This window comes from Lithobates pipiens, unplaced genomic scaffold (genome assembly GCF_037356315.1).
Source record: "Lithobates pipiens isolate NorthernLeopardFrog02 unplaced genomic scaffold, aLitPip1_a1.2 Scaffold_65, whole genome shotgun sequence".
NCBI lineage: Eukaryota > Metazoa > Chordata > Amphibia > Anura > Ranidae > Lithobates > Lithobates pipiens.
The window spans coordinates 1879700-1891826 of record NW_027507887.1 but is presented as its reverse complement, the minus strand read 5'-3'; the positions used below and the strand labels follow the sequence as shown (position 1 = coordinate 1891826).

The 12127-nt window shown below is 42.5% G+C and overlaps 1 protein-coding gene across 4 annotated transcripts in view; it reads right to left on the bottom strand.

The window, feature by feature from the left end:
- LOC143958930 (ras GTPase-activating protein 4-like) overlaps positions 1 to 12127 on the bottom strand; it is a 238831-nt gene that overhangs the window by 78235 nt on the left and 148469 nt on the right. For all 4 annotated transcript variants that reach the window (XR_013270146.1, XM_077467919.1, XM_077467917.1 and 1 more), the window contains exon 8: positions 6001 to 6092. Coding sequence is in view for 3 of the 4 variants with exons in the window: in XM_077467919.1 (XP_077324045.1) it covers positions 6001 to 6092 (92 nt within the window). In the remaining variant the exon portion in view is untranslated. The remainder of the gene's footprint in view (positions 1 to 6000; positions 6093 to 12127) is intronic.

Here is a 12127-nt window from a genome sequence, read left to right as displayed (position 1 = left end):
CAGCCAACTGAATCAATATGCTTGTGATCTGATCCGCACAGCTATCCCTAATGTATCTGACACAGAAGTAATCATTGACAGGATACATAGACTGCCTAAGCCCTCTTTCATTCATGATGATGTCCCCGGGACGTGATAATGAGAGTCCACTTCTTTCACATCAAAGAGCAGCTTGCGGCATGTTTCCGTAAAAAAGAACAACTGCCTGAGCGTTTCTCAAACCTCCAACTGTTTGCTGACTTATCCCAATACACATTGCAGAAGAGGAAGTCACTCCCGACAATCACAAAAGCCTTGCGGAACCATGACATTTTATATCGTTGGGGTTATCCTACTCGTCTGGTCATCTCCAGAAATAACACTTTGTCAGTGGTCAATACACTCGAAGAAGGGCTGGCTCTCCTCCGTAAATGGGATATCCTCCCTGCACAGTTACCGATTCCCCGACAGCAACACTCCACACAGCAGTCCCAAGAAGATTGGCAAGTGGTTTTGCATAAGAGGAAACACCAAATCCATCGAGACCCCGCCGCCTCTGGTCCACTAATCTGATCTTACTTTTCCTGCACCATCCCCCGGCTTACTGGAGCCTCTCCACGTGAATCCCTTCCTCCCTCATGGATATTGTGCAGTATACCTGCAATCAGACCCCTTTTGCGGTCGCTCCTTCCTTTTTACCACAAAGATTAGACTTGGTTCTCTTTTTGTGTTTCTTTTTTTTCCTTTCCTTTTTTTCCCTCTTTAGCTTCCTGAGCCGGATGTACAGCCTCCTATCACCTGTCGCCTCACACAGTCTTACGGTCATAGCCTGGCACAACGACGCTCACAACACCAACAAGTTTCGAAGGTCTCAGATCTACATGTCCCCAAGTTTGGATCGCAACAAACATAAGGTACTCTACACCCTCTCATGCCTATTACTATAACATCTTTTAATGTACGAGGACTAAATCATCCGGCAAAACGTGCCTCCCTTTGGAAAGAGGCCCTTACGTTGGGGAGCGATCTGGAATGCACACAGGAAACTCATTTTCAGGCTTTAGCCTCCCCAACGTTCACGCACAAGAAATTCCCCCATGTCTTCACGGCTTCGGCCTCCTGTAAGCGGAAAGGAGTCCTTATAGCCTTTAAACTCCATGACACTATTCAGGATGCAGATGGTAGATTTTTGATTCTCATTTGTGATATCAATGGTAGACTTTTTACACTTGTCAATGCTTATGCACCAAATGAACGTCAATATAGGTTTGCAAGAAGGTTGTTCTCGACAATTTCTAAATGTAAAAAGGGGGCATTGATTATTTCTGGGGACTTTAACCTGACAGCCGACCCAGATGTAGATACTACAGGGAAACATCCACGTTCACTTAAAGCACTCCAACCCCTATTTCACTTAGAGGATGTGTACAATGTGTGGAGATGCCAACATGCTGAAGAAAGAGACTTTACCTTCCACTCAGCGCGCCACAACTCGTACTCACGGTTGGATATGATCCTGGTGGATAGGGTTTTATTACAGGCGGTGTCCTCCTCCAGTATTCACGACATTACGTGGTCGGATCACGCACCTGTCTCTGTGTCTATCCTGGAGGAGCACATGCCAAACCCTGCATACCTCTGGAGAGTTGACTCTCAGATTTTTAGCTCCCCACAACAAGTGGCGACCATTGAGAAACACCTCCAGGGATATTTCAGGCTGAACTCGCCATCTGTATCAGATCCCTTTGTGCTGTGGTGTGCCCATAAGGCCTTTATCAGGGGTATCTTTATTCAAATGTGTTCACGTATGAAGAGGCAGAGGCTTCAGCTGCTTGATGAGGTACTGAGAGAGATTCGCATGACGGAGGCCAACAATAAATCTAATCCCTCCACGCCCCTAGCTACAAAACTGTCTAAACTTCGTACGACACTGAGAACAATGCTTTTAGAACAGCATGACAAAAATGTTAAAGCCCTCAAACTGACCAACTACTCCTCGGGTAACAAAGCAGGTAAATTCCTAGCACGTAGATTGAAAGCCAAGAAATTACATTCCAAAATAGAGCATCTAATAGACCCCTGCTCCAACACCAAAACATTAGACTCGAAGGGCATTGCCAATGCCTTTGCGGCTTACTACAGCAAGCTATATAACTTAGGAGAAGACCCTGAGACTGTGCAGCCAAGGCCAGAGGAGATATTGTCTTTTCTGTCCTCTCTCCAACTTCCTGAACTAACTAACGACCAATTACTGGATCTAAATGCTCCAATTTCCCCTTCCGAAATTTGTAAAGCAATTAAGTCACTACCCTTAGGGAAGTTCCCAGGACCTGATGGTCTATCGAATGATTACTATAAACAGTTTTATGAGACACTCAGTGCGAATCTCTCTCCGGTGTTTGCGGCGGCTGCAGCCTCGGCCTCCTTCCCAGCAGAAATGCTACAGGCTCATGTTGTAACCATCCCTAAACCTGGCAAGGACCCAGCCTGTCTAGCTAACTACAGGCCTATATCCTTGCTGAATACCGATATAAAGTTATATGCAAAAATCATCGCACATAGGTTATCGTCTATATTACCCACCCTCATTAACCCTGATCAAACGGGTTTTCTGAAGGGGCGTCAAGCCTCTGACGCAACTAGAAGAGTCATTAATTTGTTACAATATGCTGGGTCCGGTCGGGTGCCTTCTCTGCTCCTCTCTTTAGATGCGGAGAAGGCATTCGACCGTATCCACTGGGGTTATATGAGAGCTACGCTCGAAAAGTTTGGTTTTAAAGGTTCTATCTTGACGGCCATACTGGCGCTGTACTCCGCTCCCTCGGCACGGGTCTACACATCCAACACGTTGTCCTCCCCCTTCCTGATTACAAATGGAACCCGCCAGGGCTGCCCGTTATCCCCAAGTATCTTCAATCTGTTGATAGAACCCCTGGCACAGGCAATAAGATCTACGCCCGAGATTACAGTTCGCGGACGACATAATCATCTTTCTGACAGAACCAAAAACGTCCCTAGCCGGAACACACCAATTTCTTAATATCTTCAGCAGAATCTCTTACTACAAAGTTAACTGTAACAAATCACTTATCCTCAATATAGGTGTTGAACCAGATTTATGTAAAAGCTTTTGCACACACATGGAGTGCAGGAGAGATCCCTTATTTAGGGATTCAACTGACTGCCGATGTTACTCAGTTAGCTGAAATTAACTATTACTCCCTGATTAAAAAACTTTCCAGAGAAATCCACAGTTCCACCAGATATGAACTTTCTTGGATGGGCCGCCTTGCGGCTTTTAAAATGTTTACACTTCCACAAATCCTATACCTGTTCAGAACATTTCCCATTCTCCCAAACCTTCCCATTTCATGGCGCTCAACAGATTGATGAGGGCCCAGATATGGAAAGGCATGAAACCTAGAAGTTCCCATGCCCAGCTGTTAAAACACAAATTTGCTGGTGGTATGGGTATGGTTGACCTAAAAGACTATTGGACAGCCTCGCAGCTGGCCCAACTTAGAAGCTGGTTCCGACCAGAGGTAACCAATATATGGACCACTATTGAATTAGCTGCTACTTCCACCTCGGCCCTGGTAAACCTACTGATAGCCGATTCATGGAAACCTGGCCTGATTAACAAACCGCTTCTCTCTATCCAGGCCTCTTTGGAAGCCTGGAAAAGCTTTATATCAACTAGCCCACCTCCGACGCAACAACACCTTATCTCAACCCCGACGGAGGTTTTAGAGCTACTAATCCCTAACTTGTCTCTTCAAAAATGGAGGGATCAAGGCATTTTAGCTTTGGATCAACTACTCCTAAACAACTCCCCTAAAACATTCCAATCACTCCAAGCGGAATTTGGCATACCTAACATGGATCACTATAAATACATCCGCATCCTACATTGTATCACTTCTTTGAGCTCGACAACACTGCCAGTATTTGCCCCTGGTTGGCAATACTTCACGAATCCAGAACATCCCAAAGCAAAGGGAACTTCATTGTTTTACAACTTTTTACAAAACAAACTTGTTTTTCAAAAGGCTACTCCACACTTAAAATGGGAGTCGGAGTTGGGGTCCTCGTTTACCAGGGCCCAATGGGTTGCAGCCTTGAAATCGGTGTATCAGGCCTCAAAGTGTGCTAATCACTGGGAACTATCCCATAAAATTACTTTGCGGTGGTATCTCACCCCTTATAGATTGTCCAAGTGTCTCCCGTCGCAGTCCCCACTATGCTGGAGGGAGTGCGGGGGAGTGGGACAGATCATGCACATTTTCTGGACCTGCAAACACCTGACAAGCTTTTGGAACAAGTTGTTTCGTGTCATCTCAGGCCGCGTACACACGGGCGGATTGTCTGTCCAACTTAGTCCGCTGAACCGTGTTTCAGCGGACAATCTGCTCGTGTGTGGGCTTCAGCGGACTTTTTCAGCGGACTGTCTGACGAACAAAGTCTTACGGAATTTCCGTAATTTTGTCCGTCCAAACTTGGTTTCAGCGGACAGTCTGCTCGTGTGTAGGCAAGTTGGACGGACTAAGTATGGCGCATGCTCAGAAAGGATTTACACGGCCGAAGGTTGCATTGCAGTGTATAGGACGTCGTTTTTCTAGTCCCGTCGTACGTGCTGTACACGTCATCACGCACGCTTTCAGCGGACTGTCTGCTCATCGTGTGTGGTCAAGTCCGTTCATTCAAATTTTGAACGGACTGTCTGTCGGATTGTCTGACGAACTTAGTTGGGCAGACAATCCGCCCGTGTGTACGCGGCCTCAGATATAACTAGTATTCTCACCCCTCCTACAGCTGCCCTAGCCATTCTTAACATCGGTATAGAACAATTTCCAACTGATTGTCGTAAAATAGTAACTCATATCCTCTTAGCAGCCAAATTACTTATCACTAGAAAGTGGAAAACAAACCAGGCTCCTAGTCTCCTTGAGGTGGTTAATATGGTACAATATAACTACGCATTTGAGCGTATACTGGAATGTAGACAAGGACATGTTCGTACATTTGAACAACATTGGAAACTATGGAACGGCTGGCTATGGAAAGGTAATGGGCCATAGTCTCGGGAAATGTGCATGATGGCCCCGACTACCAGTATCTGTGAAATAATGTACACACATGATCCGTAATGTCACATTGTGAATTTGTACCGGTGGCTCTCTTCTAGGCTCACTTTCTTTTCTTTTCTCTCTCTTTCTTTTCTCTCTCTTCTATCTTCTCCTTCTTCTCTTCTCTTTCCTCTTTTTTTTTTTTCTCTTTCCTTCCCCCCTATGCTAGCTGCAGTAGGCACATTTCCTCCTGCCACCTCTTACCTTACACTAGGTAGTTCCTCGACAAACCATGTTGTCAACCAGAAACAAAATAATTGTCTCGGAGCTACCTGCCCGAACACTAATGTGCCTACGACATGCTATGACATCTACATATTCTAATTTTTGTATGTTTTGATATTTGTAAATATGTTATGAGTATGTTCTAATACCTGCATAATGTGCAATGTATGTTACATTCTTTTTCTTTCAATAAAAAACAAATTTAACAAAAAAATGTGACACGTGGGAACACGCAAAAAAAAAAGCATGCATGCTTAGACACACCTCCTGGCGTGAATGGGCCCTCAGACTGGTGTGCCCCAGGATTGTACGCAGTTCTAAAGGTTGGCTGAAAAATTGTTTGAAAACACTGATCTAAATGCACAACCTGAAAGCAGAAAAGTCTAATAACTTCCTATTTTGTTTAGATGTTAGTAGAAATATCTCCATTGAGCTCTCAGTGCTTTTTTGTTATGATGTAATCCTAAACAGTATATCACTGAGCAGGCACAAAGATATTACTCTGATAAAGAAGCCTAAAAAAGTGTAGATACCATCTTTCCTAGGAGAACTATACAGCAATGTTTGGGTCCCCTACCTGGATCTTCACCAAGACAAGACTGGAGGAGGACACTTGTACTGCAAAGACTGTGGATGTAAATAAATCATATTTTTCTGGATAGTTACTTACTCATCCATACTGGCCTTGGATTTCCCAGGGCTAAGTCTGAACCATCCTTCCTCCTGTAAATCTTTCTGAAGTCCATTTACATTGATCACTATCTAAAAAGAATAAAAATAAAGTCCAAGTTACAAATGTTTACCTCTATTAGCTTAGATATACATGTTGAGAACAGAATGTTTTATTTATCTAATACAACTTACATTTGCTTATCTGTTTCTGTGTTAAAGTGATTGTAAAGTCTTGTTTTTTTCTAAAAAATAAAAAACATGTTATACTTACCTGCACTGTTGCAGTGGATTTGCAGAGAGCAGCCTGGATCCTCCTCTTCTCGGGTCCCTCTTCTGTGCTTTTGGCCCCTCCCACCTGTTGGGTGCCCCCACAGCAAGCAGCTTGCTATGGGGGCACCCAAGCCGAACTGCAGCTCTATGTGTCCATTCAAACACAGAGCTGTGGTTCGCCCCCCCCCCCCCCCATCTCTCTCTCCTGGACGGCTAACTGACTTTGACAGCAACGGGAGACTTAGCCAATCAGGAGGGAAAGTCCCAGACGGCTGGGACACTTGTGGACATTGCTGGACAGAGATGGAGCTCCGGTAAATATTAGGGGAGCTGAGGGGGGCTGCTGCACACAGAGGGCTTTTTATCTTAGTGCATATAATGCATTAAGATTAAAAAACCTTCTGCCTTTACAGCCCCTTTAAAGTTCATCCGCCAGATATTGGCATAAGAACCACATCTATGGGAGAATAATCCTAAAAAGTGAAACTATGTTTTGATAAACTTGATTACATAACAAAAAAATTATTTGGAAGCCAATAGAAAGGTTTCTACTAGGAATTGAACATGACATGCAATCTCCACCAGAGCTGCACATATTTGTTTTATAGAAAGATAAAGGATATCAAGATCATTTCATGGATGGAATAATCTTTAATGTAAGTCTATTCCAGGCATCACTAAATTTTGGACAGCTGTCTATACCCAACCACTTGTTAACAAGCAGGTGATTGGTTGCTAGGACACAGGATGATCCTAGTATTAATTACCCGCTTGTTAAGAAGAAAAGTTGGTCAGCTCCTGCCCTTTGTCCAGACCTGCTGCGCCTCTGCCTTGCTGTGTTAGAACTATGAAGAGGGGCTGTGATGAGAAGGGGACTAAGGATACTGATGTAAAGTGGAGGCTGCAATGTAAAGCGAAGATCGACTGTTGTGTAAAGGGGAGACTTTGATATAAGGTGGGGCTGTGATGTAAAAGAGGGGGGTGTGATGTAAAGGGGAAGGGCTGTGATTTGAAGGGGGGCTGAGGACACTGATATGAAAAGGAGAGTGTGATGTGAAGAGGGACTAAAATGTAAAGAGGGAGAATTTGCTGTAAAGGTGTGTGTGTGTGTGTGTGTGTGTGTGTGTGTGGGGGGGGGGGGGGGGGGGTTGAGGACACTGAAGTAAAGGTGGACTGTGATGTTAAGGGAGGACTGAGGACACTGATGTAAAAAGGGGAACTGTGATGTAATGGGGGGGGGGGGGGGGGGGTAATGAGGATACTGAAGTAAGAAGGGGGACTGGGGACACTAATGTAAGAAGCTGACTGTCATATAAAGGGAGGGGGTACTGTGATGTCAAGGATCTGAGTCACCACAAAAGCATTTCGGCTATAAGAAATTTTTTACAGATTCGACCTCCATGAGTTTGAATTCAATATTCCTGGTCTACTCCTTCCCTGCTATTTACCAATGGAATAGTAATTTTTCACCCCATTAATCTGAAACCAAGATATGCTTTAAGTGATTTCTATGAAGTTTAAATTAGCGATAATCATGTTTTCAACTGCTGCAGCTAATCTGTCTTTTTCTCTATTTATATACCTTTGTTTTAGAATAAACATTTTTTACATAAGAAAGGGTTCACGGAGAACTATGCATTATCAAACAAGATAGTACAGGAAGCAAGTATCTGGCTTACAGGCAAGACACTGAACCAAGATGGAATTGTAGAGGAGGGACTAAATACCCTCCCAGCAGCCAGCATTAGGCAAAGACTAATTGCTGGGATCTGCTGGCTGGTTATGGCTCTATTTGTCTGATTAAAATCTTGTTTTGCCTATATTCCTATTGCACACTTTCTGGAAAACAAGGCTCATCAATAGTGGGTGCTGTAACGTTTACCAGCTGGACCCTGGAAAAATCAAGCAAGTGTACATATTCGCCAGCACATCAAGGATCTACAATCACCATCCAAAGGTTTTTATTGCAGAGAGATCACATCACAGAGACACGTTTTGGAGTCGTGCAGGACCCCTTCGTCACGAATGCACTTGTCTCTGTGATGTGATCTCTCTGCAATAAAAACCTTTGGATAGTGATTGTAGATCCTTGGTGTGCTGACGAATATGTACACTTGATTAAAATCTTGGACATCTGATCAAAGAGGAGTCACTGCGCCAATTACTGAGTTGTGTACACATCAAGCTTCTTCCAGCACAGCTGAATTTAAGAGCAATTACAACACAGATTAGTGCTTTGCCCGTAATCCAGGCAAATATAAAAGATACAATGAATGCCTCTCTACACTCATTAATAAATCCATAAATACATTTTTAATGCAAACAGTGTAAGTACATGAATTTCGTATCATCCTCTTGCAGTCTACTTAGAACAGTCTATACAGAAGAACTCAAAGAGGGAAAGCACAAGGAGCCAATAAGGGATGCTGCCATGCAAGATGCATGCTGATAGGAGGAAAGAGCATAGTGGCAGATGGACAAGTTCATCACTTTGCCACTTATCCATTTATAGAGTAACAGGGTTGGGTTGGGGAAGGGACCTGTAAGTGAAAGTGAATCTGCAGCAGAGGAAAATCAGGTCCCCTCCATTGCTAGACAGAGATGTGTTTGTGAGCAGAGTTGTATACATTTGAGGATTCTCATATATGTATTTAGCTTTAAGTTGTAATATGTTTATTTTTTTAAACTCAGTTTATTAGAAGTCTAAAGGTATGGGCATGAAAGAAATAAATGCGGTGCATTGATGCAAAGTTGATTTAGTTCTATACTGTACAATGCTCCAACACAGAAGAAATAAGAACAGGAAAAAAAAAAAAATAGAAACATTGCTGAATATAGATACAAGCCAAAAATAGCAGCTAATTTTCTCTTGCTAGAACACCAATATGAAGCAACTAACTCCCTGCTGGTTATGTACAAAAGCAAGAACATGACATTGTAAAACTCACTAGCTGACAAAACACCAATTTCTAAACATTTTTAATTTCAACTGGCATCATCCTGTACCACCTTATTTTTTTGGTTCACATGAAATGGCTTTAAACAGCGTCTTTACATCAGCACCAGTACTAATATAGATTCAGGCCTGAAAATAATCACTAATGCCATGTACACATGGCCGGACTTTGACAGCAAAGGTCCGAATTCGATTGTGTGTGGGCTTCATCAGACATTTGCTGTAGAAAAATCAGACGGACTTTAGATATAGAACATGTTTCAAATCTTTCCGATGGACTTGAGTCCAGTCGAAAAATCCGGTCGTCTGTAGGTCTAGTCCGACGGACGAAAACCGACGCTAAGGCAGCTATTGGCTACTGGCTATGAACTTCCTTATTCTAGTCCGGTCGTACATCATTACGGTCGAATCTGTCGGACTTTGGTGTGATTGTGTGTGGCCAAGTCCATTCATTCGGAAAGTCTGTCGGAAGTCCGCCGAAAGTCAGTCGGGAAGACCATAGGACCTAGTCTGCCGGAAAGTCTGGTTGCGTGTACGCTGCATTACTTCTAGGTATTAAGTGTCAGCTTTTCAGATTTCAGCATTAATGGTGCTCATTTCATATACGTAAATATAAGTAAATTCACATAACCCACATGCATTTGAATGTGTAGGTTTTCACACTTGTCTGTTTCTGAAACGTGTATAAATATATCTGAATAATACCTGAAGAAGTGTCTGTACTGCATGTATCAATCATTAGGATTCATGGTGTCATTTTTTTTAGTTCAGGCTTGAAAATTTCAGCAATACTAGTTGCTATAATCATGTGTAATTTTCTTTTAACACATTTTAGATACTGTATGAAACACGTTCTGGTATTTTGACCAGTGTAGCAGTTCTGAGGGCTTTATTTCACACACTGTCACATACACACTCAGCACTCAGATTGCTCATGCATGTTTATACACATAAAACAGGTAAAGGTGCCAAAAAAAAGAGAAAAAAACAATAGCAGTCAGCCCACATTACCCAACAACATGAATCACTTTTTGATTACTTGGGACATGAGCATCATCTACATTTGTCACAGTAATTAGGAATAGGTCCCATTTTCCATGTTGTATTTTTTTAAATATTAAAGAAAAACTCCAGGATTTGTTATACATAGCTACATTGAATCAGTTTAGACCAATGTAACTAGGCATATACCAAACCTAGCAGATCCACCTGGAAGCTGGAAATCACTGAAGTATACACTGAAACTTCAGTTATCTCCCCTTGTTCCTGTGCCAAGCGGCTGCCCTGCTGCATTCTGAACACAGGAGGTCGGCCACTCAGTACAAGTGCCATCCAGAAAATCCTTTGCATCTTCTGACTGAATGCCCTGCTCAATAGAGCACACAATCTAAGAGGGAGGGTCAAGAGATACAAAAGGTAATAACTGTAGGGGAAGAGTTGATGGAGAAAATGAAAGTACAGTTGTTAGCTGGGGGCAGAGTAGGCCTCTCTGAAGAGAAGGGGTTTCAGTGATTGTCTAAAAAAGGACAAGTTAGGAGGTGGGCAGTCAGACAGAATGGGGTATGGAATTCCACAGGATGGGAGAAGCTTGGCAAAAGTCCTGGAGTGGAGCATGGGAGGAGGTAACAAAGGAGCTAGAGAGCAGGAGGTCTTGGGCGGAACAAAAAGAACGATTAGGTTAGTCATTTGAGACTAGGTTAGTGATGTAGAAAAACTGTATATTAGGTAGTTGCACTCACCCTGTATTATACAGATGTTCCACCAGTTAATTAAATCAAAAATAATCTCATCGATATTAAACAGTGCTTATAGATCATCAAATGCTATCTGATACAATACTCCTTATACCCAGTGAAAAAACACAAAAAAACAAAATATTGAAGGATGATGACGCATATATTATGCGAAACGCGTTTAGGCTAATTTTGTTTGATGCTGACATCACATCCTACCTATGAACTAAGCTCACATTGAGGCTTGAACCGCACGCTAGCTCCCTGCACACAAAGCTGCCATTATAGGCCATTACTGGAACACTGGACAGACTCAGTGCCGGTCTAAGGCACAATAGCATCTGAGTGCACAATTGATGGCCTTTGAAAAGTGATGGCCGTTTTGTTTTTTATGAGTATTTAGTAAGCTACATTGGAGAAATTTGAGAATATAGCTCTGTACCTGGTGGAACCGAGATACACTGGGTGTTAAAGAAATATACACAGGCATTTTTATTCCTGCTTTCTGGTAAGCATTTAAATTGGAAGGTGGTGGTATATCACGGATCACGATAGTATTTCTGGATGCACAATTGATTCAAGCATGGTGGATAATTATATGAAGAATACAATTGATTGAAACACACTATTTTGCAAAAGTGTTTTTTTTATATATATTTTTTCATTATTTTTATTTTTTTCTGTTTTTATGAATTTTTAGTTTTTCCACTGGGTTTAAGGAGTATTGTATCAGATAGCAATTGATGGTCTATAAGCACTGTTTAATATTGATGATATTATTTTTGATTTAATTAACTGGTGGAACATCCATATAATACAGAGTGAGTGCAATTACCTAATATACAGTTTTTCTCTTTCACTTAACACTAATGGTGATTATTAGTTGCAGCATAGCCTTCACTTTTATATATTTGTGTTTTGCGCTGGTGGCAGAGAGGGGTAGCAGACACTGAATGGCTGGTAAGGTGAATGAGTCTGGCAGCAACATTTGTGATGGACTGAAGAGGGGATAGCCTATATAAAGGTAAGCCAATGAGGAGGGAGCGGCAGTAGTTAAGGCGAGATAACTAGGGAGTGAATTAGAAGCTTTGTGGTGTCATTGGTTAGGAAGGGACATATTTTGGAGATGTTTGCAGAGGTAAGCTTTGGACATTGATTGGATGTGG